General features: G+C 35.3%; 1 protein-coding gene across 4 annotated transcripts in view; it reads right to left on the reverse strand.

The window, feature by feature from the left end:
* The window catches only part of TRAPPC8 (trafficking protein particle complex subunit 8), a 74,732-nt gene extending 50,469 nt beyond the window's left edge, over positions 1 to 24,263 (reverse strand). For 2 of the 4 annotated variants that reach the window (XM_059409409.1, XM_059409406.1), the window contains exons 1-9: positions 24,107 to 24,263; positions 16,398 to 16,592; positions 10,833 to 10,922; positions 9,826 to 10,000; positions 7,376 to 7,529; positions 5,218 to 5,311; positions 4,336 to 4,592; positions 3,859 to 3,974; positions 3,000 to 3,150 (exon numbers count right to left, since the gene is read on the reverse strand). In XM_059409409.1, the coding sequence (XP_059265392.1) occupies positions 3,000 to 3,150; positions 3,859 to 3,974; positions 4,336 to 4,592; positions 5,218 to 5,311; positions 7,376 to 7,529; positions 9,826 to 10,000; positions 10,833 to 10,922; positions 16,398 to 16,592; positions 24,107 to 24,263 (1,389 nt within the window). Of the gene's footprint in view, positions 1 to 2,999; positions 3,151 to 3,858; positions 3,975 to 4,335; positions 4,596 to 5,217; positions 5,312 to 7,375; positions 7,530 to 9,825; positions 10,001 to 10,832; positions 10,923 to 16,397; positions 16,593 to 24,106 lie in introns of all 4 variants that reach the window. The other 2 variants (XM_059409408.1, XM_059409405.1) reach the window with 1 other exon arrangement.
* Positions 24,264 to 25,526: the final 1,263 nt, after the last annotated feature.

Raw genomic sequence — 25,526 nt, forward strand, 5'->3', positions numbered from 1 at the left:
AATGAAAATATAGTATATCCATGTGACAAAATATACTACAGCCCTTAGCATGTTTTACTACTTTATATTTTAACATACATAATGAATATACAAATGCTTCTATATTATACAAAAAAGCAAATACATATTGAATATTTGGCAAAATATTGTACAGAAACACATATTTACTATATAAAAACTATATATATTACATATTAATACATGAATAAAAGGGTACTGAGAATATATGGTAAAATACTATATTGTACAGAAACACATATTTGCTATATACTAATTATATATATCATAAAGCAATACATTAATAAAAAGATACTAAGAAGAAAATCCTGTAAGAAAAATATATCCCCAAATTCTACATTATTTTCTAATTTATTACTGCAAGAAATATTAAATCAATATACATTCAAACAAAACTGACATAATTTCTAAAGATCTGGTGAAAACATTCAAAATGATCACCCCAAGTTACCCTATGATATTCAATAATCCATTAAACCATTAAATCATGTCTTACAGTCTTTGAAATGGAATAATACTTTTTACAAAGATTTTCATCAAGGAGTGATCTACTTACCCTTCAGTTAGGTAAAGTAGTTATGAAAGACTAAATACAAAAATATATATATTTTTAAGAACTCTTATTATTGGGGTTAAAAAAAGAGAGAGAGAACTCCTATTACTGGGGAACCTGGGTGGCTCAGTTGGTTAGGTCTGACTCTTGATTTTGGCTCAGGTCATGATCTCAGGGTTGTAAGATCAAGCTCTGCGCTGGCATGAAGCCTGTTTAAGATGCTCTCTCTCCCTCTCTCTTCCCCCCCAACTTGCATATGTATGCATGCTCTTCCTCTTAAAAAAAAAAAAAACCTATTACTGGTTTTGCTGATATATATTTTAACTTAAAATCATCATAACTAAATAACTTCAATTTTTAGCTAAAGAGGCAGGCAGTACGGTGAAAGAACAAGCCCTGAGCCCAGCTGTTGCACAGGCACGAGCTTTTTCCATCTGTATGTTAAAAAAACAAAACAGAAAACAACTGCCTACACTTTGGCGTATTCAGACCCCTTCTCCAGAGTACACCCAGTGTACTTGCACAGTTCTTGGCTCAAAGCAGCTGCACTTCTGTCCATGTCTACTTTACGGCATGTCCACGGGTTAGGAGCTACTATCCTCCACCTCTACTTCCAGCCAGTATTTACATGGTAACTTCTAGCCATGCTGGAGTAGCCTCACTACATTACTTGGATCTCACAAGGTACAAACACACTTTATGCTTTTGTTTGTAGTCTGGTTTCAAAGATACATACATGTCTTAAGAACTGTCCCAACCCTAATTTTCTCCAAAGTCTTTTGTTTTTAGGGCAGTGTTTATAGACTACAAGAATTTTCAGGTATTCATATATTGTGTTATAGGAGATATGACTTTATTTTCCAATACAAAACTATCTTCTCTCATATAGTTGCTACTAATACCTCTACCTAAATGATTTAAATATGGTATTTACCAGATTGCAGATAAAAATGAAAAAGCTTATATACCATAAAACCACAAAAATCTTTTGCCATACCTTTATAAGATTCTACCTCCACACATTCAATTAGCAGGTACATAATGTACAAGTTAAAAATTCATACCTGTGTTGTAAAGTATTTATGAAATAACATTAACTATTTATGATTTTATATCCATATAGTCATTATTTTACACTATCATATTTAGACTATATTATTTAGACTATAATGAAAGATTACAGAATGTCTAGCCAAGGACAATTCATGTAAGTTTTCAAGTACTTCAACTCATAAAGATTTCAGCTCCTAAACAAGGTTTTCAAAAGTTAGCAGACGTTTTTCATTAAAAATAGTACAGAAATAAAAAAATAATTTTGCTATTTTAGTTTTACATTGTTATTTTAGTATATATTAAAACAAATGCAAAATAAATGGCAATTATTAAACAAATGTCTAATATCCAGTGAAATATTTACTCTTCTACATTTTTGTTCTTCACACTTTTGTTTACAAACATGTATTTTTAAAGTGATTATGTAAAAAGGAACAGTGTTAATTTTACTCTTTTCTACACAGAGAAAGCAGATTATGGATACACGTATGACTTTTAAAGAACTTAAAATGTTGTAAGGCATACAAGTAAAGAATATTCTTTCTGGGGGGCACCCGGGTAGCTCAGTCGGTTAAGCATCCAACTCTCAATATCGGCTCAGGTCATGATCTCAGGATCATGAGATGGTGCCCCACCTGGGGCTCCCTCTGGGCATGGAACTTGCTTAAGATTCTCTTCCACTCCTCTCTCTATCCCTCCCCCCACTCATTTTGGCTCCTCCAAAAAAAAAAAAAGCCTTTCTGACACACAAAGGTTTACATATCAACTATAAAAACTAACATAGTTGTTGCTTAAAGCCCTTTATATACAAAGCAGTGTGCTAAGCACAGCACAAGCCTTATACCATATCTAACCCTATGCCATCAGGATTCACATTTAACAAGCAAAAAACCTGAGGCTTAGAGATGTTCAATATTTACCTCAGATGATAGTCTGTCTCACACCAAAGTACATATTCTTAACTGATATATAGTCATATATATAAAAATATATAAAGAACTGATATATAGTCATATATATGAAAAAAAAATTAAGCAATTTTGAAGTATTTTTCAATAGGCCTAAAACCATCTGCTAAAAATAAGCTACACTCAACATAATAACTGAAATTCAAATTAAATTTTGCATACACAAAATTAGAAGGTACTAACTTGTGAAAGCTAAGACATCAATTCTCATATATGGCATATTTAAATATACTAGTTTGAGGAAAATCCATCAATTCAGCATAAACTAATTCAAAATCTATAATGCATTACATCCTCTTTGAGTACAACTTCATCTCTAGGTATTTTGCTTGCCATTTCATAAATAGAAACTTCTAAATCATTTATGATAACAGAAGTAAGAAATTATACTATTATAGAATACCAACCAAGGCACCAGCTGCATAAAGCATTGCTTGATCATTAAGAAAATCTTTCTTTGCAGTATGATAGCAACTATAAGCCAAATCATAATGCTGCACCAAAAAGCATAAGTCAGCCATTTTTCGGATCTGAAGCTCTGGTGCTTCTGGTGGATACCTGTAAATATAAAATAAGTTAAAAAAGTATTTTATAATTTATGACCCCTAAACTATTAAATATTATAAAATGTCTAACAAGCTGTTCAACTCTCTAAAACATTACGAAAACTAATCTGGTCTTACAAGAACTCTATCTCCAACAAGAGACTGTTATTTCTGAGATATTTGGAAGCAATTATATTTATATAATTTACAGCCTTATAACTGAGAACTTCTCAACAGCAGGTAAGCATTTTCTCCATGGTCAAATTATGAAGTAAATGGTTAAGTCTAAGTGACTAACTTTATATATAACCATGAAAAACATAAAAACCCAAGATGAATTCCATTTTCTCCTTAAACAAGATTTTATATTAATGAAAACTGTCTAAATGTATGCCATGACTCAGAATCGCTAGACCATAATATTTTAATTTAGATGAGTTATTAAATGAATACCTAATCTAACTCCATCTTTTTACAAATAGGGAAAGAAACCCCAAGCAAGGGACTTTCCCAGTTCTTTTTTATTTTTAGATATCTAATTACCTAATGGTTTAAAAAGAAATTTTTAATGCAATTAACTAATAGTCACTGGTCTTATCTACCTAAGTTTTAACCAATATGAAATTAGAAAACTAAAAAGATAATCCTTTTTTGCCAGACATCACAGAGTCAAACACCAGTCAGTTAAATGCAGGAAAACCAAAAACAGTATTTTACTCACAGCAGTCCAGATGTATTTTTCAGTTCGTTAATGCTTTTTTCTGGAACTTTACTGCCACTAAACCATTTTTTAGTTGCAGAAAATAGAGATCGACTTAAACCTTTTCTTGATATTAGCTACCAAAAAAGATTGTTACAAATGTGAAAAATTAGTATTTTACTTTTATATACAAAAGAATTCTAAATAATTACAAATCTTTAAAAGTGAGCAAATATTCCTTTTAGTAACACTGATTTAAAGAAAATTGTTCAATAAGCTAGCAAAATCCCTAGTGTAAATGAGTAAGTATCTTCCAGAATTTAACAGTATTTCATCACTAATAGTGACACCAATAAATCCTAATACTGGTCTACCTTTAATTTTTAAAAAAAATTAAGTATTTTTGAATAACTTATACTACTATGTTCCCAAGTTTACTCTTCTCTGAAATTTAAAAAAAAAAAAAAAAAAAAACTAACCCAAACAACTAAAGCTTACCTGATCATTTAATTGCCGAATTGTTTTTTCTATATGTGGCAAAAGGCCCCGAAATGTGAACTCTTGTATAAACTGTCGAATTCTATCATGATCAGTAAGAGTTAAACATGCACCATGAATAATTCCAGTATTTGCTTTCTTTGTTTCATGTAATGATGAAGCAAATTTTACATGATCTGGGCCATCCATGCTGTTAGAAGGGTCACTGGATGAGTCCAACTGAAGTGGGTGAGCTCTAAAGTTATTTGGTAAGCCATCTACTGAAAAACAGATCTTTCTTTTACTCTCAGAAGCAACAGAAAATTGTGATATCACTACCATACTGCTAAAGAAAAAAAGAACAATGTTGGAAGCCTTTATCTTTCTGTATATAAGTCTAAAATACAGTAACATTAACATTTTCCCTCCTAAAATTACAGGAGTTGAATTAACACTTGTTACAGATAGTAGAAATTTAAAGATTCGTGTAAATTAAAGAAAAATAGTAATAGTGTTAAAATAAAACACTTTAAATAACACAACTAATAAAAATTTTTAATAAAAGAAATTTCAAAGATATCTCTATCAAAACTGTAATTTAAAATACAAAAATAAAGCTCTCAAGATCATGTCAACTTTGGGAATAATTAATGCTGCACACTGTATCTTCTCCCTTGCTTTCTACAAACTGTTTAAAAGAAATACATTACTCTTATAAATTTTTAAATGTCAAAAAAAAGTCAAACTCAAATGATTCAAAAAATTCTTCAAAGAAAAACTAATCTCCCATTTTCTTTTTTTAATTATGAAAATTTCCCCCATCTTTTATCTGTAAGGATTAGCATGCTTTGAGAACAGTGCATATTTTCAATCAAAAGAGAAACTTAGAGAAAGTAGCAAGACCTTTGACTTCGTTATCTAATCCATCCAATGAAAGCAAGTTACTATCAGAATTCTTATTTGAAGTTATAGTACAAGGGCCATCTTCATATGATTCCTATCAAAATAAAATAAAAAAGCATTAGCAGTTATAATTTATTAATCATGTTTAAGATACTACCAAATCCACCAACAATTTCTGCTATCAGCCTTATGAGTTTTAGCAAGACACCTTGTTTTCAGTCCTCCAAATTCTTAACTTCTTCCATATATCTTATCATTCCAGTCCACACCTCCTGTATTCCTAACTTCCCTATCACATTCAATCTACTACCCAAATTCTTCTGAATCTAAATGATCTGTTTTCCTGTTTATATATGGTAAGCACATGCCTCAATGAGTACCTGTAGAAGGGTCTGAAATAAGAAATAAATGCAAAGAGAGATGGACTACTAGTCAGGAAGGGATAAATAAGAGGGATGGTGTGGAATCTCCTGGGTCATGGATATGGTATTAACAGGCTGGAGTAAATTCTGAATCCACCATAGGGTAAAAATACCAATACGACGTTTATTTGTACAAAGGCGCTGGTTTCTCAGTCAACAAAAAAACTTAAAATAAAAATACCCAGATGACAAAAAAAAAAAAGACTACTCTATCAGAGTAGTAAATCTGAGGCATTGTTCCATGTCTTACTTTCAGGGAAATATGTAAGCTGAAACTTAACAAGATAAAAGTAATCGAGACGAGCATTCAAGAAAGTTTAAAAAAAATTAGGTATAGTTAGCCTGGAAAAAAAGATACAAGGGAACATGAGAACTATATCTATCCTATTTTGAAAAGCTGACTAAATGAAAAACTGGTCCCAAAGGACCAATGAATAAAAGCAAAGGGAGACGATATTTGGTTGATCCTCCAGCTGATAAGACATGGAACAGGTCACTTGAGAAAAGAGTGAGTACTGGATGAGGTTGTTCACAGGTAAGGATTAAATTAGGGGATTAGATTTGATGAGCTTTAAAACTATCCTCCAATCCCGGGCTTCGCTACAGAATTTCTGATACCTCTGCTTTCTGTTAAAAGTTCTCAAATTGGACAATTTGACTTGTGCTTCCCTTCCTTAGGATGATTGGACTCTAAATTCCCATTTTATTTATTGTTCCCATTCTGTGTGTGCCCGGAAAGACCATATTTTAAAATAAAACTCCTCCATATTCAATTTGTTCTTTTTTTCCTCACTTTCCCCATCATTACCTTAAAGTAACTATCAGTATAGAACTATATCTGGATCAAAAATTTCATATGTAGGATAGAAAAATAAGGGAAATAAATAGATTAAACAATATTTATATTAGGACATCAAAAATTAATCTATAATTGATATTTTAAAAATGTCAAAGAATACACACGTAGTTTAAATGTACAAAATACATATAAATTTTCCATTTCTTTACAAAATCCCCCTTCCACACAGAAAACAGTGAACTCTTGATTATCTTGAACTAAGCATAGGAAATCGGCCTCTGACTACTACCAGGTGGCATACAATTCTATCTAAAAGTTTGACAAATCATGAAACCTTATACCTACCCACTTCAACCAACAGATGATGAACATTAGTCTAGAATTCTAGATTAAGAAAGGAGCAAATTAGGAAGAAATAACACTTCCTGAAAATTCAGAAGGAAAGGAAATCAAAGGAAAGTTAGGGAAAAAAGCCCACCCACCTAAAAAGTATGAGCTCCAAAAGGTGGCCATAAGAACAGCAAGTTGAAAATGAAGGAAGGCAACCCCAGAGCATGTGGATAATAAAGAATTGACTGTAAGCATTCATGAGGAATTAAACGTGCAAGTAAAAAATTCTATTCTCTACAGTAGTCTAGCCAATCTAATTCAATTCTTATGTAATTCACTTTTCACCTTTTAATAAAAGATCTATCAACACTGATATTATATACCTGAAAAGAGTACACATGAGGGATTATGTGTTAGTTAAAACAGTATTAAACCACTGAATTAAGAGCTCACATGCTGATGGATCAGAACTAGCCACATTCCACAAAATAAATATTAACAATTCTAGTTAAAGGAAGACATAAAAAAATTCTATAGTGATATCAATATGCCATAAAACTGGAATACAGCTTTTGTGGTTTGCTTCATTGTTGTTTTTTACATATACCTGGTTTTGAATACTATTTTTCTGGAGATACTGACTCCAAGGATCTGGTATCTGTTCATCTGATGCTCGATTAGATGTTCGAGAATTAATTTTAAGTAAATAGCAACCCTGAGTTCCATATTTCTGTTTCATTTCTTCATAAATTGATTCAGCTCTAAAGTAAACAATGGAAAAAAGGTTTGTAGTAAATGGAGAGCATACCTTAGGCAATAATAAAGTAATGTAAAAATCATCCCCAAAAAAGGCAGAACAGAAAATAGAGATAAAATAGTAAAAATATTAAAACAAAGATCATGATCCTAACTGAAATTTAGCTAGCTTGGATAACCTTAAAACAGTTACCAAATTGTGCTTCATGGAATAAAATTTTGCAAGATACTCCTACATTATTCAAAGAGAGGGTTCTGGTAGTCAAACTAGTTAGAGAACCACAGTAAACAAAGCCAGGAGACCACGTCCAAGCCTCCTGTTCGCAAAAAACATGCGCTGTGAATTTCCCAAAAATGGCTTCAAATTTCTAGATCAGGAACTCTTTCAACTTTGAGAACCAGGCTTTGGGAAGTAAACTTTTGGAAATTGCATCTTAGATAACAAACATTTATCGAAAAAACTAAGTGCTAAACAGAAGAGTATAGCACCCCAAAACTTCAAAAACATCTTTCACTGCCATAGTTTACCCTTCCCCTACTTGTCCTCAAAGGGACACAGTTTGAAGGAATAAAGGAGAAAAAGCTGAAGATTTTTTTTATTCCATAGGTTTTATTCCATAAAATCCACCTTTTCTTCTTGCAAAATTTTTAACAGCCAGTTCCATGAGTTACATCTCAGATGCAACAAAAAGCATTTTTATTTCCATATTTTACCTAAACTACTGAATTTTAGTGCACACAGCTTATCTAATTCAAATGGTATCTTTTTAGTCAATTAGCCATCTAGTGCAAAAAACAAACAAACAAAAAAACCCAAACCCAGAAATCTTATATCATATTCAAATGTAGAAGATAGTACTACACAAACAGCAGGCCTGACAAACTTATTAAATCATATTCATATACTATAAAATTAAGACTGAATAAGTTATAAATTTGTATAAACAAATACAAGTATATGTGTATATATGTATATATACTTAAGTACAATAAACTGTTCACTTTACCAATGATACTGCTAAACATTTGAACAACTTATCTAACACCTGAATTACTTAAATATCCTAGTTACAACTATTCAATATGAAAGATATATACCATATTCAACTGATAGAAGCTAATTTTAATAGTTCAAACTATTTCTATTTACACAGGAAACTTTTTTTAAAATCCTAAATAATAATTATTCCTCAGAAAAAATTTTTGGCTATAAAGGAAAATTTAAGGGTACCCAGCTGGTTCAGTCAGTACAGCATACAACTTTTTATTTTTTTTTTAAGATTTTATTTATTTATTTGAGAGAGACAGAGAGCACAAGGAGGGGGAGCAGCTGGCAGAGGGAGGAGGGAGAAGTAGGCTCCCCACTGAGCAGGGAGCCTGATGTGGGGCTTGATCCCAGGACCCTGGGATCATGACCTGAGTGTAAGGCAGAAGCTTAACTGACCAAGCCACCCAGGATCCCCAGAGCATGGACTCTTGATCTCAGAGTTGAAAGTTTAAGCCCCACACTGGGTATAGAGATTACATAAAAATAAAATATTTTTTTTAATGAATAAAAATAAAAAATAAAAATAAAGTAATATTTATTTAACAGATAAATTGTATGTGCTCAGAACAAGGGCAAGAAACAATTATTTGACTGCATTTCCTAAATGGCATTGAGAAATCACAATAACAGCTTGAAACAAGATTAATTGATCTACATCTTGAATCAAAAAGTCAAAATAAACTCCAAAATAAAACTGCACCTTTTTCAAGACTCATGTTTAAAGGCAAGTTTATCATTTGTTCCAAAGATAAAAGGACTATGGCAACTCACTAATAATTATTATTAAAGGGCAAGTAAGAAAGAAATGCCTGGATGTTTCTGAGACTGTGAAAATATCAAGGCTAAAAATATAAAGTGACAAGAGGGTGAAGAGTGAAAAAAGAAGTGCCTTTAAAAAACAGTCAAGAAGTGAAAAGTAAGAATAAAACTAGGAAGGAGAAAAGAAAAAAATAGGAAATTTAAAGTAAGAAATAACAGCTAAGACCTATAAAATGGCAGATACTTTTGTACAAAGATTGTAGTTAACAGAGAAATATATATTGAAAGGGAAGTCTGGATATCCATATGAAATCTATAATAAAATGACTTAGTTGTCAAATATAACTCTGGAGTAAAAGATAGAGTTAAATATTTAATTAATAAGCTTTTACTTTCTTAGATAAAAAATACATCTACAATCTAAACAAGCCAGTCCAAACCAATGTTTAATCATTTAACAGGGAAAATTTTAAATTAAAAAAAAAAAAGCTTACCTTTGTTCATCTCCTGCACTTACATCATGTAAAAGTACATAATATTTAAGTGTATTTGGTATAAACCACTTGGGGTAGGAATAGTCACTGTTGTGCTGAATCCGATGCTGTTCTTGTGATAACTTTGAAAACTGTTCCACAGGTTCAGCTTCACTAGATGATGCTACCAACATACCTTATAAACCACATTAAGGTAATTACCACTTATCACTAAATGATAAATACTATCCTATTAAAATAAAACTTAAAGGAGATTTTTCAAGCTAAAAAAATCTGATATCTTAGATTTTCACTGCAAACACAAAATAATTCCTCCAACATTACCAAGTAACTCAAGGTTTTAAATCTTAGATTTTGCTAACAGTTTTTTAGGTCATTTACATACATACATACATACATATATACATAAGGGAATCCATGAACATAAAAATAAACAATATCAAACTATACATCAATATCCTCAACAGCTCTGCTGAATCCTGTTCCTCTCCAATGAATCATCTCATTGCAATTTCATACTCTAACTACCTCTCAACTTCTCTCTGCAACTTCATTAAGAAAACTAAAAAGCCATAATGGTCAGAAGAGGTTAAAAGCTATAAAACAGGTTACTAGAAAAATGGAAAACTATCTTTAAATATGAGCTTTTGTATAAGTAATTAATTTTGAGGCAATCAGCAAAAGCAGTTAACACTGACAGTTTACCTTTCCTCTTTGTAAAATGCTTAGAAACTCATTAAATGTGGAATATTTGAGCTGGAGAAAAAAGAAAAACAATAAGCAAGCCTTCAGTATTCTTACTTTGTACTAAAAAATTAATTTATTCTAACCAGTCTTGTATCTAGGATGCCATTTTTAAAAAAATTAACAAAGACTTGAGGCATCATCAATAAAAAACTTCTCCATTCTCCATGTCCACTCAATAATTTTGCCTTCACAGAACTATTTCTGAGACTGATAACTTCGAAAACATTTCATTTTAAGAAAACACAAAGGTCAAAGGATACATGCTAAATAGTGGTTCAGAAATTCATGATCTGATGCTGGCATCGACTGAAGAAAGGTCTCTCTATAAGATTCAAACCATGGAGTAGTAGCTAAAATGAACATTATATAAAATAGTTAAAATTGCTCAATTGAAATCAATTTACAACAGACAGTATTTTAAATCCATACTCCTAGAAGGTGTGAAAGATAACTCCCAGTGGTAAATAAGAACTTTCACTTGTATTTAAAGATACAAAACATTTTTCACCTCTTCTTTAAGATTTACATATATCTGTATTTGCAAAAATAAAACCAACTACTCCTAAACTTATACAATGATCCCAGAACCTACTTACCTATTAATCCTTTAAATATTACCTATATGAGTAAAAAGATTCTGGAACTAAAGTTTTGTGCTTCTGCCACGTTGTCACAAATGGCTTTCTTCATAAATATCATTTTTCAAATCATTAAAAAATTTTAATATAAAAATTAAAAAGTATTATCTTCTTCTATCTCAACAACTCCCTTGAGAACTATTTTGAGGAGACTATTTCCATTTAAGTCTCTTCAGAAAAATCAGCAAAAATCAAAATATTCTAAAGAAATGTTTTTAAATTTTTAAATTTTAAACTTCTCTAACACCAGAATGGAAGTTTTTTTTTAAGTAAACTGTCCTCTTTTAAACTATACTCCTTTTAACCCTTAGTGTATCAAGAAAAAAGTCATTGTCATTTATCATTGAATCTAACTGATCCTCGGTGTATTATTGTATTTTTAATTTACTTTTATTTATAGAATTAGGAATAAAGGCACAGTAAAAAAAAAACATTATTAGAAATTTTAGTAAGAGTTTAAACATAGCAAACTCAAATTTGTTTTCCCTGATTTAAAAGACATACATGCCTCAATTACACAATGTCCCTTGAATACAACTAACTGTTCAACGGTCATTCTTTAACTTGGAACACATCCATCTTGTAAACACTGATTCCAGATTCAAATACTTCTCTAAGTTCTAGTTTATCATTACTTCTGTTCCTTCTTGCACTCGCCTCTTGAAAACTTTGATGGCTCATAATTTGCTGAAGAGAAAAAGTTCATTTTATTTGCTCCATCACTACAAAACATCTTCATTTTTAGACCTCTAAATAACAAACAGAAGATCAATAAACCCAGTGAATTTTTCATTTCTACGTCATCTAATAGGGATTCATACACACACCTACCTGCCTATCTGCTTCAGCATTTGTCCACGTATGAACTGTATTAATTTTGTTATACAAACACCATACAGCATGAAAAAATACCTGTCACATGTCCTTTAACAAAAGAGAATGGTCTAAGTTCTTGTCTCAAAATACTGTGTGAATTACTGACCAGTTAAATTACTGACTAGTTAGGATGAAAATGCTGTATTTCTTTTTTGTTCTTACACATACATGGCTCACTTATTCTTGAGCTGGAGAAAAATCTGTATTGGATACTGTCATCTGAAGACTCACTGATTAGGATTTCAGTATATTTTCAAAATCCTGATTAATTCCATCATTGTCACTAGAGTTTAACACTAAAGTCAGCAGTCATTAGCCACATATGACACCTGAAATGTGGCTTTTCTGAACTAAGATGTGTTGCAGATATAAAATACACATATGATTTCAGATAGTATCAAAAGAAGAATTTTACAAGGATTACATGTTGAAGTAATATTTTGTACATACTGGGTCAAATAAAATACATTCAAATTAATTTCACCTGTTTCTTTTCGCATTTTTTTTCTGGTTTATTTAATTTTCTTAGTAACCTCTATTTCCAACATGGAGCTTAAACCCACAACCCCGGGACCAAAAGTCCAGTGCTCTTCCACTGAGCCAGCCAGGTATCCTTCTTTTTACATATTTTATTGTATTTACAAAACACTGAAAATGACTTAAGTGGCTCATATATTTCTACTGGGCAGCATTAGTCTAGAATACTGCTGTTTCACTGTATTCACCTTCTGATTTATCTATAAATGAAAAAAAGGTGTTTTCCATTGTCTATTTTCTTTCTGTTGCCAATGTGGACTAAAAATGAAAAATTCTCAACTATACTCAATGAAAGAAAAATAAATGAAGACAAAGACAGATTACAAAGATGGTATGTTTCAGACTTCTTTTATATCTTCTTAAAGGAAAATACAGTATTTTGGTCAATGTGAAATTACTAAAGGATGATAAAATAACAGTGACTATTTCACCAATGCAACATCTTTCTATACAATTTCACTATTCTACTTTCTTGTAGCTTGGCGTAATTGATAAATAATTCCTAGGACGATGAAAAACAGTAAAGGAGTTCAAAATATTGGAGAAACTAGAACACTAAGTTCCTATTTTCTACTAGTCATTTTTAAAATAATTGCCACTATTTTAGAGTGCTCTTTATGCTTTTTGCTCTTAAGTAAAAACTTAGGAGAAAATCTTAAATGAATAAACGAGGCACCTGGATGCTCAGTCAGTTAAGCGTCTGCCTTCGGCTCAGGTCATGATCCTAGGATCCTGGGATTGAGCCCTGCATCGGACTCCCTGCTCAGCAGGAGCCTGTTTCTTCCTCTCCCTCTATCTGCTGCTATCCCTGCTTATGCGCGTGCTCGCTCTCTCTCTCTCTAATAAATAATAATTACAGGTACCTGGCTGACTCAGTCTGTAGAGCATGTAACTCTTGATCTCAGTGTCTAAGTTCAAGCCCCACACTGGGCCTAGAGCTTACTTTAAAAAACAAACAAACAAAAAAAAAGACAATTACTAAGTCCTAAAAAAACAAAATGATAAGAACAAACTAAGCCCAATATTTGGCTTTGAAATGAAGAAGTGAATAATATTTAACCTTAAATCTGTAAAGAGTGACTATTAACCAAAAATTTTGAAAACTACACTAGGAAGATGGGGAAAGAAGAAGAGGGAATAATTAAGCTAACTCTTCATCAATTACAGGGCACCTGGGTGGCTCAGGTCATGGAGTCCTGCAACAGGCTTCCTACTCAGCAGGGAGTCTGCTTCTCCCTTAATCCTCTCTCCTTCTCTCTCTCAATCAAATAAATAAAATCTTTGAAAAAAAAAAAAAGAAACTTCAAAAAAAATCATCTATATTGAGAAATCAATCAATAAAATTTAAAACTGATTAAGCCATAGATAGCCACATACAGATATTACCTAAAAACACTAAATCAGGGACACCTGGGTGGCTCAGTCGATTAAGCATCTGCATTCGGCTCTGGTCACGATCCCAGGGTATTGGGATCCAGTACCCACTGCATCAGGCTCCCTGTTCAGCAGGAAGTCTGCTTCTCTCTCTGCCTGCCGCTCCCCCCGCTTGTGCTCTCTTGCTCAACTTGCTCTCTCTCTCTAATAAATAAGTAAATAAAATTTTTTAAAAATCTAAAATAAAACCCAAAAAACACTAAATCAAGGGACACTTAGGTGGTTCAGTCAGTTAAGCATCCAACTCTTGATTTCGGCTCAAGTCATGCTCTCGGGGTTATAAGATCAAGCCCTGCACTAAGGACCACACTGGGCTCTGCACTGGGTGTGGAACCTGCTTGAGATTCTCTCTCTCCCTCCCCATGCTCGCACTCTCTTGCTCTTTCACCCTCTCTCTAAAATAAATAAATAAATCTTAAAAACAAAACAAAACAAAAAACAAAACCACAGGAACTGGTGGGGGAGGGGCACGTGGGTGGCCCAGTCAGTTAAGCATCTGCCTTTGGCTCAGGTCATGATCCCAGGGTCCTGAAACTGAGCTCCAAGTCTGGCTCTCTCTCAGTGGAGAGCCAGCTCCTCCAGCTTGTGCTCTAACAAATAAATAAAATCTTAAAAGAAAAAAAGGAACTGGTGGGGCATAGACTCAGAGAGCACATCACAGTTTTTTCTGGTCTTTTCAGCATTTGATCTATGTGCACACATATCATTTTGATAATTTTTTTAAAAGTAAAAGGTACTATGGATTTCGGAGATTAGGAAGATATTTGCAGTATAAAAAAGAGACATTTGCAGTATAAAAAGAGACATTTTTTGTTTTTTAAATATGATAGCTAAATCCACTCTGTACCCCTTAGCATTCCAGCATATCAGCATATCAGATAATGCCACATCTCTGTCATAATGCATTATGATTACAAGGTATTATAAATTAGAATGTATTATGACTACTGATTTAGATGTTTATCTCCCCACCAGATTATGAACTCACATAATGTCTTACTCATTTTTATTATTGTGATGCAAGGTACATAAAAGGAAATCAGTATTTGTTGTATGAATCACATAAGTGCTAAAGACCCTGGGAAACAGAATCACAGGATTAAATTTCTAGGAAAGCCCTTAAGAAAGAATGTAAACTAATTCTCTTGAATTTGAAACCAAGTCTTAATAAGTGACTTATCCAAATTATCCAATTAACTAATGACTACAGTAGTATAAAAACTTGAACATTCTGGCATTTATTGTCCTTCACATTTCAACATGAATTTCCCATGGTAACAGGGAAACAACAGGTCAAATTCCAACACATACTCCCAGAAATATCCAAAATTTGTCTTGTGTTAAAATATATTATGCCAGGAACTGCTCAAAATAGGTTAAGTTAAAATTCAGATTCTTTTAATGCGTAAAAGATAACCATAGTATTGTAAACTTGAAATACTCGAATTAACTTTTGCTGGAATTAAAGCTAATAACATAGAAAGACATCTAAACAAAATAATTCTACAAACATGTCTAACTATATAAGTGAGACCAATTAACTTTGTGACCTAAAAGATATCACTTAAATTCTCTTTGAATGTTTAAGGAAATCTTTAAATATGCAATTAGGTGTTAAAATATTAGATTATAAATTATACCAACCTAAAAAGGTTATTTTATTAAGTTGCTGAAATATCCTGATTAGATGATGTACTTTTAATCTTTTCCCGCTAAAGATCTATTCCATGTTTCTAGTCTTTTACATTCGAGAAGAGTCACACCAAACACTGCCAACTCATTTTACATATTAATATATTTCACCTACCAATCTTACTAAGAAAACACCATTTAAATCAGATTAATAAACACTTTTAAACGATTAAGTATTTATTCATATATTATAAAAATTTCTTCAACAGCTGGATAAAGAATAAAATAAACTTAATGCTTTAGTATTGCTTACATCATAAAAAAAACTTTTTTGTCTACTGCTAGTTCTTTCATTCAAGAGATATTTATTATGCATATGTTTTAGACATTATTTTAAGCCCCAGAAAGAAAATAAAGAGCCAAAGTCCCCGCCCTCATGGAGCCTTCTATTAACTTTTCAAGGAGAACTATAAAAACCTTCTCATTATAAAAAAAAAAAAAAAAATGAAATCATGTAATTCACAGTTGGCTGCCTACTTGACTATAACCTCCGTAAAAGCAAGTACTATTTTTTTCCACAACTGTATTCCCAGCCTCTAGCACCCAGTAGGAATATAAGTGTTTGTTGAATGATTTCTAAGATACAGAACTGCTTTTCTAACAAAAGAAAACTTCACTTAAATAATAATAAAAAAACTTATTACATACCACTGATGTTGAGGTCATAATCTCCTGCTGTAATCACATTAGCTACTAATCCTTCCGCAGGTTGACTGCCAGAAACAACATCATTCAAAAGCTTCCGAATGGCTCCAGGCTGAGGTGGCTGGGTGATAATGTTGCTTACTGCTATCTTCAGATTTTTTATTACATGGAGCTGATTATTAGGATCTCTCATATGAACTTTAAAAAAAGAAAAAAAGAAAAAAACTTGAAATTAATTCTATGCAGTGCATAACAACCCAAGTATAACAACAATCAACAATTGAGTTAATACTTCACAAAAAGAAGGCTCAAATCAGAAACCAGAGGGGACACCTGAGTGGTTCAGTCAGTTAAGCATTTGCCTTTGGTTCAGGTCATGATCCCAGGGTCCTGGGATCAAGTCCTGCATCTGGCTCCCTGCTTAGTGGGGAGTTCCTTCTCCCTCAGCCTCCCCCCCGCCCCATGGTTCTTCTCTCTCTCTCTCTCTCTCTCTCTCTGTCAAATTTAAAAAAAAAAAAAAAAATTCTTTAAAAAGGCAGGCAGCACTTGGATAGCTCAGTTGGCTGATCATCTGCCTTCAGCTCAGGTCAAGATCCCAAGGTCCTGGAATTCAGTCCCATGTCAGGCTCTCTGCTCAGCGGGAAACCTGCTTCTCCCTCCCCCTCTGCCTGATGCTCCCCCTGCTTGTGCTCTCTGTCAAATAAATAAAATCGTTTAAAAAAAAAAAGAAACAAGAAATTCCAAATGGAACAGCTGAACAGTCTTCCACAAATACAACTGACTTAGAACACTTCCTTATATACCAAAAGGACTAGCAAGACAGTCTAACCTCCCACAATGCTTACTGCTCACAACTTTCTGATTTGTGGGTTCTTCCCTTCCTCCTATGTTTGGAATCACCAGGGACCAATCCCCATCAATACCAAACCCCTAATTCTCACCTCACCCTCAGGCCAGTGCAGGGCAGTGTGACCTGTGAGATCTATGATACCAATGCTAAAAGCAGTAAAGGAGAAGAAAGGGAAATTAAGTGCTGCCTGTGGGCTTCCTCTGCTTCTCCTAGCATATTGCCTGCATTCCCAGCCCTATTCCACAATCAGAAAGTCAGTGACCACCCTGGTCCAGGATGTTGATAGTGGGGAGGTTGTGCATGTGCTAGAACATGAGGTATACGGAAACTGTATTCTCTGCTCAATTTCACTATGAACCTAAAACTGCTCAAAACAAAACAAAACAAACCACAACATGCAGATCCCTTCTCCCACCCCAATACCTCCTGATTCCTCCAACTGCTATAGGCCTTGCCTTAGCCTATAGGATTTATAACCAGTGGTTCAAAACTTTTGAGAGAACGGATCTGCAGGAGACTGTAGCAAGAAGACAGTGTCCACAGTGCACAGTAGAAAATGCGAGCATATTTTTTCACATAAATATAATCAGACAAGAAGATTAGTTTCCACAATAATATTAAAAGCAGTCCATCATATTAAGGACTCAACTTTCAGAGTCAGACTTTCTTTAATCCTAACCCACCACATGTTAACTGGGTTATCCTAAACAACTTTTTAACTTGTCGATGCTTCAATTTCCTCATCTCTCACATGTAAATTCATGCTTCCTTCACACGTTTATTTTTTAAGAATTTAGATGAGCTATTTTTAGATGAGACGGTAAGTATAAAGCAATGAGTACCACACACGCCACATACATAACTCTACAGATAGGCACTCAAGAACTGATGAAAGCAGCAAGTATCAACAAATACTATTTCAAGTATGGCATGGATCATTCTATACAAATAAAAGGTGACTTGGAAAACTGGCTCTGGGTACCTACCCATAAAAAACCAACACTTTTTCCTCAGGGGAGAATCTTTATATCAAGCTTTTAAGTTCAAGCCTGCCTATATTTTAAATAAAGTTACATCAAATGTCTTCCTCAATTTCCTAGATGTCTTCTCTGTTGACATCTAATTTTTAAATTAACAAACATAATCTTTAAAATAGTATATATGGGTGCATCTCAGTGGCTCAGTGGTTAAGCATCTGTGTTCACTTCAAGTCATGATCCCAGAGTCCTGAGATTGAGCCCAGCATTGGGCTCCCTGCTCAGCAGGAAGCCTGCTTCTCCCTCTTTTACTCCCCCTGCTTGTGTTCCCTCTCTTGCTGGCTGTCAAATGAATAAAATCTCTTAAAAATAAATTAAAAATAAAAATAGTGGGGCACCTGGGTGGCTCAGTGGGTTGAGCCGCTGCCTTTGGCTCAGGTCATGATCTCAGGGTCAGGGGATGGAGTCCCACATTGGGCTCTCTGCTCAGCAGGGAGCCGGCTTCCCTCTCTCTCTCTCTCTGCCTGCCTCTCTGTCTACTTGTGATCTCTCTCTGTCAAATAAATAAATAAAATCTTCAAAAAAAAAAAATAAAAATAAAAATATATAGGTATAAATATGTGCACTTGTAAGAATACATATATGGAAAGTATACATGCAAATTCCATTATAATGATTGCCCACGATGAAAGAAACTTCAATTGTATGTTTGATTTCTTGTTAAAGGAAAGGAAAAATTACAATGTAAATATGACATGAAGATTAATATTAGTTGGTTCTGCATAGTAGGGATCTGGGTAGTAGAAAATTCACTTCTCTCAATTCTTCATTGTTTGTTTTCTAGTTTAAACACATGCAAGACTCTCTCCCTAATTAAACTTCAAAGACAGTCCAACTATGAAATAGAAAAAAATGAAAAATACAAAAATACCATGTTGTATTTCTGATATTTTAAGAAGCTATTGTGTAAGTATTCTCCCCAAAGTTGGTCTGAAATTGTCAAATAATATAAGTAGCTATGTGTGTATTAAATGTCTCTCAAAATTTTAAATTGGTTAATTATTTTTTAGTATTCCTAAGTGTTAACCCAAAAAAAGACATTCTAGTGTTACCTGCCTGGCTCAGTCCATTGAGCACCTGACTTTTGGTCCGTGGGGGGGGGGGGGGGGTGTGAGTTAGAGCTGCACAGTGAAGGTAAAGATTACCAAAAAAAAAAAAGCATTCTAGTTTTGCCCTTTGTTCAGAGGTAATTTATTAGGTATCCTACTAATAAATCCAGAAATGAGTTAACAGATGTGGCAGCCAGCTTCTGAAATGGTCCCCAATGAATCCATACTTTGTGTTACACATACTCTTGTGTAGTCCCTTCCCACATCCCATGGTTGACATATGTGACCAAAGAACACAGCAAAAACAAGGGCATATTACTTCTGAAATACGGTTACAAGAGTACGCTCCTATCACGGGTTCTCTCATCACTCCCTTTGAGAGAATCTAGCTGCCTCACCATGAGGACACTCAGGGAGCCTGTGGAGAGTCCCACAGGGCACAGAACAGAGGTCTCAGGACAACATCTAGTGAGGAAATGAGACTTGCCAACAATCACGTGAGTGAGCTTGGAAGCAGATCCTCCAGCCCCTGATGACTATCGTCTCGGCCAATAGTTCCACTACAACCTTAAGAAAGACCCTGAGCCAGAGCCACCCAGCTAAGCCACTTCAAGATGCCTGAGAAACTGGGAGATAATAAATGCTTTTTTCCCCACCAAGGTGCTAAATTTTGGAGTGATTTGTTATACAACAATAGATAAGTAGAACATGGGAATATCACAAAACTAACCTAATAAAAAGGAAGATAAGAGCTAAGAATGATTAAGAGAAAAGCTCTTAAAAAATCACATACAAAAAAATTCAAAAGCTTGGCTTCATTAACAGTACAGGATCACAAAAGCGGACTTTATAGATCACATAACACCTCAATTTCAAAATAAAATTCAGCTCTATTACTGTCTTATTTTTATGTTACCATATAATTTCTTGAATACTGTTATTATAAAGTAACATTTCCCAGTATGTGCAGTTCCATGGAATACTCTTTCCTCAAGCTTGTTAAGAGCTGTTTTAGAAAAATCAATTCCATATAAATTTGAGAAGTATAGAATTAAGTTTTTAAAATGTCTCTTTATACCAGGTCTTCCCAGAGCTTTTAATATGTTAAATGACACTATAATTCTCCCAAACACATCTATTACAAGGAAACTTATTTGATCACAAAATTCATTTCCAGAGAATCTGTAACACATCGGGTGTTCTATGGAATATATTTTAAAAATGAAATAATGATATCTTTTATGTTTTTACCTAGCACAAGAAACTTCACCTGTTTTATCTCAATTGCTGGGGGAAAAAAAATCCTAACTTGTACAAAAAAGGACACAAACAATATATATATATATGTATCAAAATATGAAAACTTGGCTTGAATTTATCATTTGGCACTTGAAATAGTTAAGACTGATGAAATTTTTTTTGATGAATTAATAACCTTTTAAAGGAAACTTAAGAAAACTAGAGACAGTGAGTATCCTTCAAAGGTCCTTCAAAAAATATTCAAGATTTACATAAAAACTACATTCTATTATTTTTAAACCCTTAAATAAATTTAGTCAATTTAAAATAATAATATATACCTTTTGAAAGCAAAAACCAAATACTTTCAAAAGCTGGTATTTAAGTGAAATTTCCTTATAAATGTCTGAATGATGTGCTGAAAACCGCTCAGAATTATTGAAGAACTATCACTATGACAGCAAAAACAGCGAGGTTTGGTTAAGTAATACTATCACCATTATTCGTTGAAATGGATGGCCAGTGGAAATTTCTCAAGCAGCATTAAGGTTACAAACTTTGTGTTGAAATGACACAAATAAACTCTTTAAGTCTCAAATATAATGAGACTTAAATGAGATCTATCATAATGATCGTAAAATTATAACACTATTATTTAATATAAAGAAACACTTGCTGGGTTTAAAAATATTTATCCAAGGAATCTAAAATGGTTCTCCACCGCCTAATACCTCAAGGTGTATTTGAGGTGCTACACATGCACAGCATTCAAATTTGTTTTCTCAACCCTCCCATTACAGCTTTACACCATGTTTTTCTACTGACATCTTAAAAAAGAAAAAAGACCAAAAAAAGTCCCCTGGAAATACTCAACAGTGTACATGGCTACCTCAGTAGTCAAAGCAAGTTTTGACCTCAAATACCTGCAGGCCAGAAATGGAGTCCAATTTTTTTTAACATTCCTTTCTCCCTCTAAGGAAATTTTAGCTGTTGTGGTTAGTTGTATTCTTGTGCAGTCCAAGCAAGTTTTGACCTCAAATACCTGCAGGCCAGAAATGGAGTCCAATTTTTTTTAACATTCCTTTCTCCCTCTAAGGAAATTTTAGCTGTTGTGGTTAGTTGTATTCTTAAATTATGTGCTGAAGTTATATTCTCATTGCCTCATTGCCTAAAGATAAGCTTAGAGGAGTCCCCACACTTGAGACCAAAAAAAAAAAAAAAAAAAAAGTAGCCTTTTCTGGATGGCAAAGAACCCCTAAATTTATTCACCAGCAAAAAATTAAACCACAGAAAAATTAAGTCCTTTTCACTGGATTGCTAACACCACCAACAAAGTCTATGTCTAATCATTTTAAACTTTGAAATGGCTATCAACTCCTACTTACCCTTAAATACATAACAATTCCAATCTCCCCAATTTGCTACCCTTGCTCAAGAATCTATGACTGTCATACACTTAACAATTAAATATAAAATCCAAAATCTCTTTCCTAGAATTCAAGACCCTCCCTTATCTAGGCATCTTCCCTTACTATCTTACACTCTGATAGGGACAATTTCCTCACTGCTCCCCAACCACTCAATCATAATTTATACCTTTTGCCCATGCTGTTCTAACTTCATTCCCCTCCTCAACAGGGAATGCTGGCACTTTTCCTTTCCATCAACTTTCTACTTAACCATGAAAGTCCAATTCATTGTATTTCTTCCCTAAATCTTTTGCAGTTTTCAGAAGGAAATCAGAATACTGAAGTGAGCCCTTATTCACTGCAGAAGGCAGAAGCCAGATGTGGCCATTGGGCAACTGAAATGTCTAGTCCAAACTAAAATATAAATAATAAAAATGTTTACATGCATACCAAAGTTCAGACTTGGCAACAGAAAAAATGTAAAATACAAAGATGTTTTAAACTGATTACAAGTTGAATTGCTAGAATTTTGGAAATATTAAAACTAATTTCACCTGATTTTCTACTTTTTTCACAGTGTGACTACTAAATAATTTAAAACTGTGTATGTGAATACCATTGTATTTCTACTGGACAGCACTGTTCTCTAGTGTGAATAAACGATCCTATTGCCAGGAGATAAGATGACTTAAGAATCCCTTGAGTCACACTGCCTGTTTTTAAATCTTTCCTACGTTGAATACTGTGGACAAGTTAACATCTTTATGCTTCAGTGTTCCCAAATTTAATATGGTGATAAGTTAGCTACCTTACAGGATTCAATGAGAACTAAAAGAGAAAAGCTAAATACAGCAGGTATCAAGTATTAGCATTATTATTCTTTATTAACAAAGCAGGAAAGGGCATACACATCAAAGTCAAACAGATTCTCACATTTTTTTAAAGACTTTAAGAATGTAGGGCACTTTGTTGTTCTTGTTGATTTAGCAACACTGGAGAAGCTGAGACTGATGGCTAAGGTACAAGCTGAAGAAATCCATGGGTTCCCAAACTTTTTTTGGACAGCTCCTGCTCTCCTTTAAATAATAAAGTGAACTTACGGAGCTATTCTCCCAAAGAATACACACCTGTGGCATGTAAATACATAAATTTATGGCACAGCATATTTTGTGGAAAAATCATCATAACCAAATAATCATCATAATCGTTGTTACAGAACACTTCATTTTATACAGACCTTAACAAAGAACTTCACCTATACTTTATGCTCTGTTCACAAAGAAAGATATATTATTGGTTAAATACTCAGGAGTTTTATTATGCTTATTTCTCCCTAATAAAGAAACTAAAGGTGGAGGAAACAGGTAACTCTTAAATAAAAGACACGTTTCTCTTGTTGACTAAACTTTTATCTGAAAAACTAAATTTTAGGACTTTTCCATTCCTATAAACCTATTCAACACCAACTACCTAGATTAATCACAACTTGTCCTTACTTTCTCCATCAAGTCCATCAAGTCTCCAATAGTCCATCAAGGCTATTACAAGTTATTTTCGTAATTTTTTTTTCGGAAGAGGTTAAGTATCACATACCTACTAAAATGTTTATATTTTCAAAGAAAATACATAAAATAACTGATGAGAAGCTTAGAAAGAGTAAGGCCCTATTACCCGAAGAATGTGATATTCAAGACAACTTTGAAAGTCCAGTTTAGCACCGGAGGAAGAGGATTCGTCTTCTTTACTAAGACCTCATCGGTCTAAGAGGCAGCATCTTCCCACTCGCCTTGCAACTTCCTAATTCCCTCCCAGTGGCTGTTGGAAACCGTCTCAACGCCCTTCTCTGGGGCTCATGTTTTTCTTTAGACTAATTACCGAGCAGCCCGGCTTGTCCCGGGAAGAAGGAAAGTGCCCAGAGTAACCGGAGGTTAGGACCGCGCAGTCTTGACAACCTCGCTCATGGCCCCTCCCCCAGCCGCCGCCGGAGACACCGCGGGGCCCCAGCCCCAGACGCCACTCTACCGGCTCCCAGATGTAAACATCGCCCTTTTCTTCCCTGCCCGCTCCCAACTTCCTTCTCCCGGCCCTGTTTGAGGGAGCACAGTGAAAAAGGGAGGAGACCACATACCCTCCGAAGTGAGGCGAGAGAAGGGCTTAAGCAACTCCGCGAAGCTAAGGTGATTGAGACGAGTGAGCCGCTCGGCTTCGTCGCTGCACAGAGCGGCGACACAGGGGACGAAGGAGTCCGGGATTAGCTCCTGCACCGATTGCACACACTGGGCCATCGCGGCGGCGCCCGCCCTCCGGCCCACTCTCAGAGGCTGATCCTGCGGCTGCAGCAGCTACTGCCGCCGCCCGCCGGCCTAACCCGGCCGGGCGGGGCCCCACACTGAAGCCTTGAGACCCACAGAAGGAACAGACGCCGCTCCCTCGGCTCCCGGCCACACAGCACCGACCCCTCCCCGGCACCGCCGCTCCTCAGGGCTCGCCCCGGCGTCCTCGCATTACACCCGGATAGGTGGAGACGCCGACAGTCGCCAGTTAATCCTCCCGACGGCAAAACCTTGGTCACTGCCCGACCGGAACCGCCATATTGAGGCCGAACCCTGACCCACCGGCAGTACCCGTCCCGGCAGGCCCTGCGCTCGGCCCTCACGTGACGGTATTAAAGGAGGCGATGGGGGCGGGGGGAAGAGCCGAGGAGAGGGAAGTGAAGAGCGACCGAGGCGGGTAGGAAGGCTGGCTGGCGCCGGAAATGGTGCGCTGGGTGGGCCTCTACGGGGAGGGGTGGGGCTACCAGCGCGATGGGCGGAGCCACAGAGGAGACGAGCCACTCTAGGCCTGGTTCTCACACTGGCGCTTGGCAAAGCCAAGGGAGGTGCCAGGGGCGAGCGTACAGGTCAGCGTTCGAGATCCGTGCTGTCACAGTGGTGGGGGCTCTCGCTCGCTTTACGCGCGAGCCGGGTCAGTTTGGAGCCCCAAAAGGCTGTCCCTAAAAACAAGAGGCAAATAATGTGGCTGTTCGCTCTGCTTCCGAGCTCCGGGTAGAAGAGCAAGGGACACCTGCTCACGGAAGAGTGGTTCCCGTGGCGCCGGCCTGAACAGAGCGGCTATCGCTTGAACGCAGCCGTGCTTCGAGAAACGGCCTGCCACGGACGAACGTGGACGCCACCTGTGAGCAGAGCTGTGTGCTCTTGTGGGTGCTGCAGTTAACGCGAGTGTGAGGGGAAGCTCGCGCGGCTGCGGACTTGCAAACGTCCGCGTCTTTCGTCCGCAGCCGCGTCTCCTTTATTTCACGATGCTGGCAGGTTTTCTTCGGAGCCAATGGAGGTGTGGGAAGCCAGGAATTCCTTACCAAACTGGCTTCGGTGCTTAGCGTTCCCTTTCAGAGCTGGTTCCTTTACATAAATAGAAGTGAGTGAAAGGGATTGTACCATCGTGTCACGGAATTGGCTCGAATTCCTTCTGAGTTGTTTGCCAAAAACATCAAGCACGGAAAAACACAACGCTCTATCGCAGTTTTATGGTACCTTGATTTAAAGGAGGCT

This window comes from Mustela nigripes, chromosome 8, assembly GCF_022355385.1.
Source record: "Mustela nigripes isolate SB6536 chromosome 8, MUSNIG.SB6536, whole genome shotgun sequence".
In the NCBI taxonomy this organism is placed as follows: Eukaryota; Metazoa; Chordata; class Mammalia; order Carnivora; family Mustelidae; genus Mustela; species Mustela nigripes.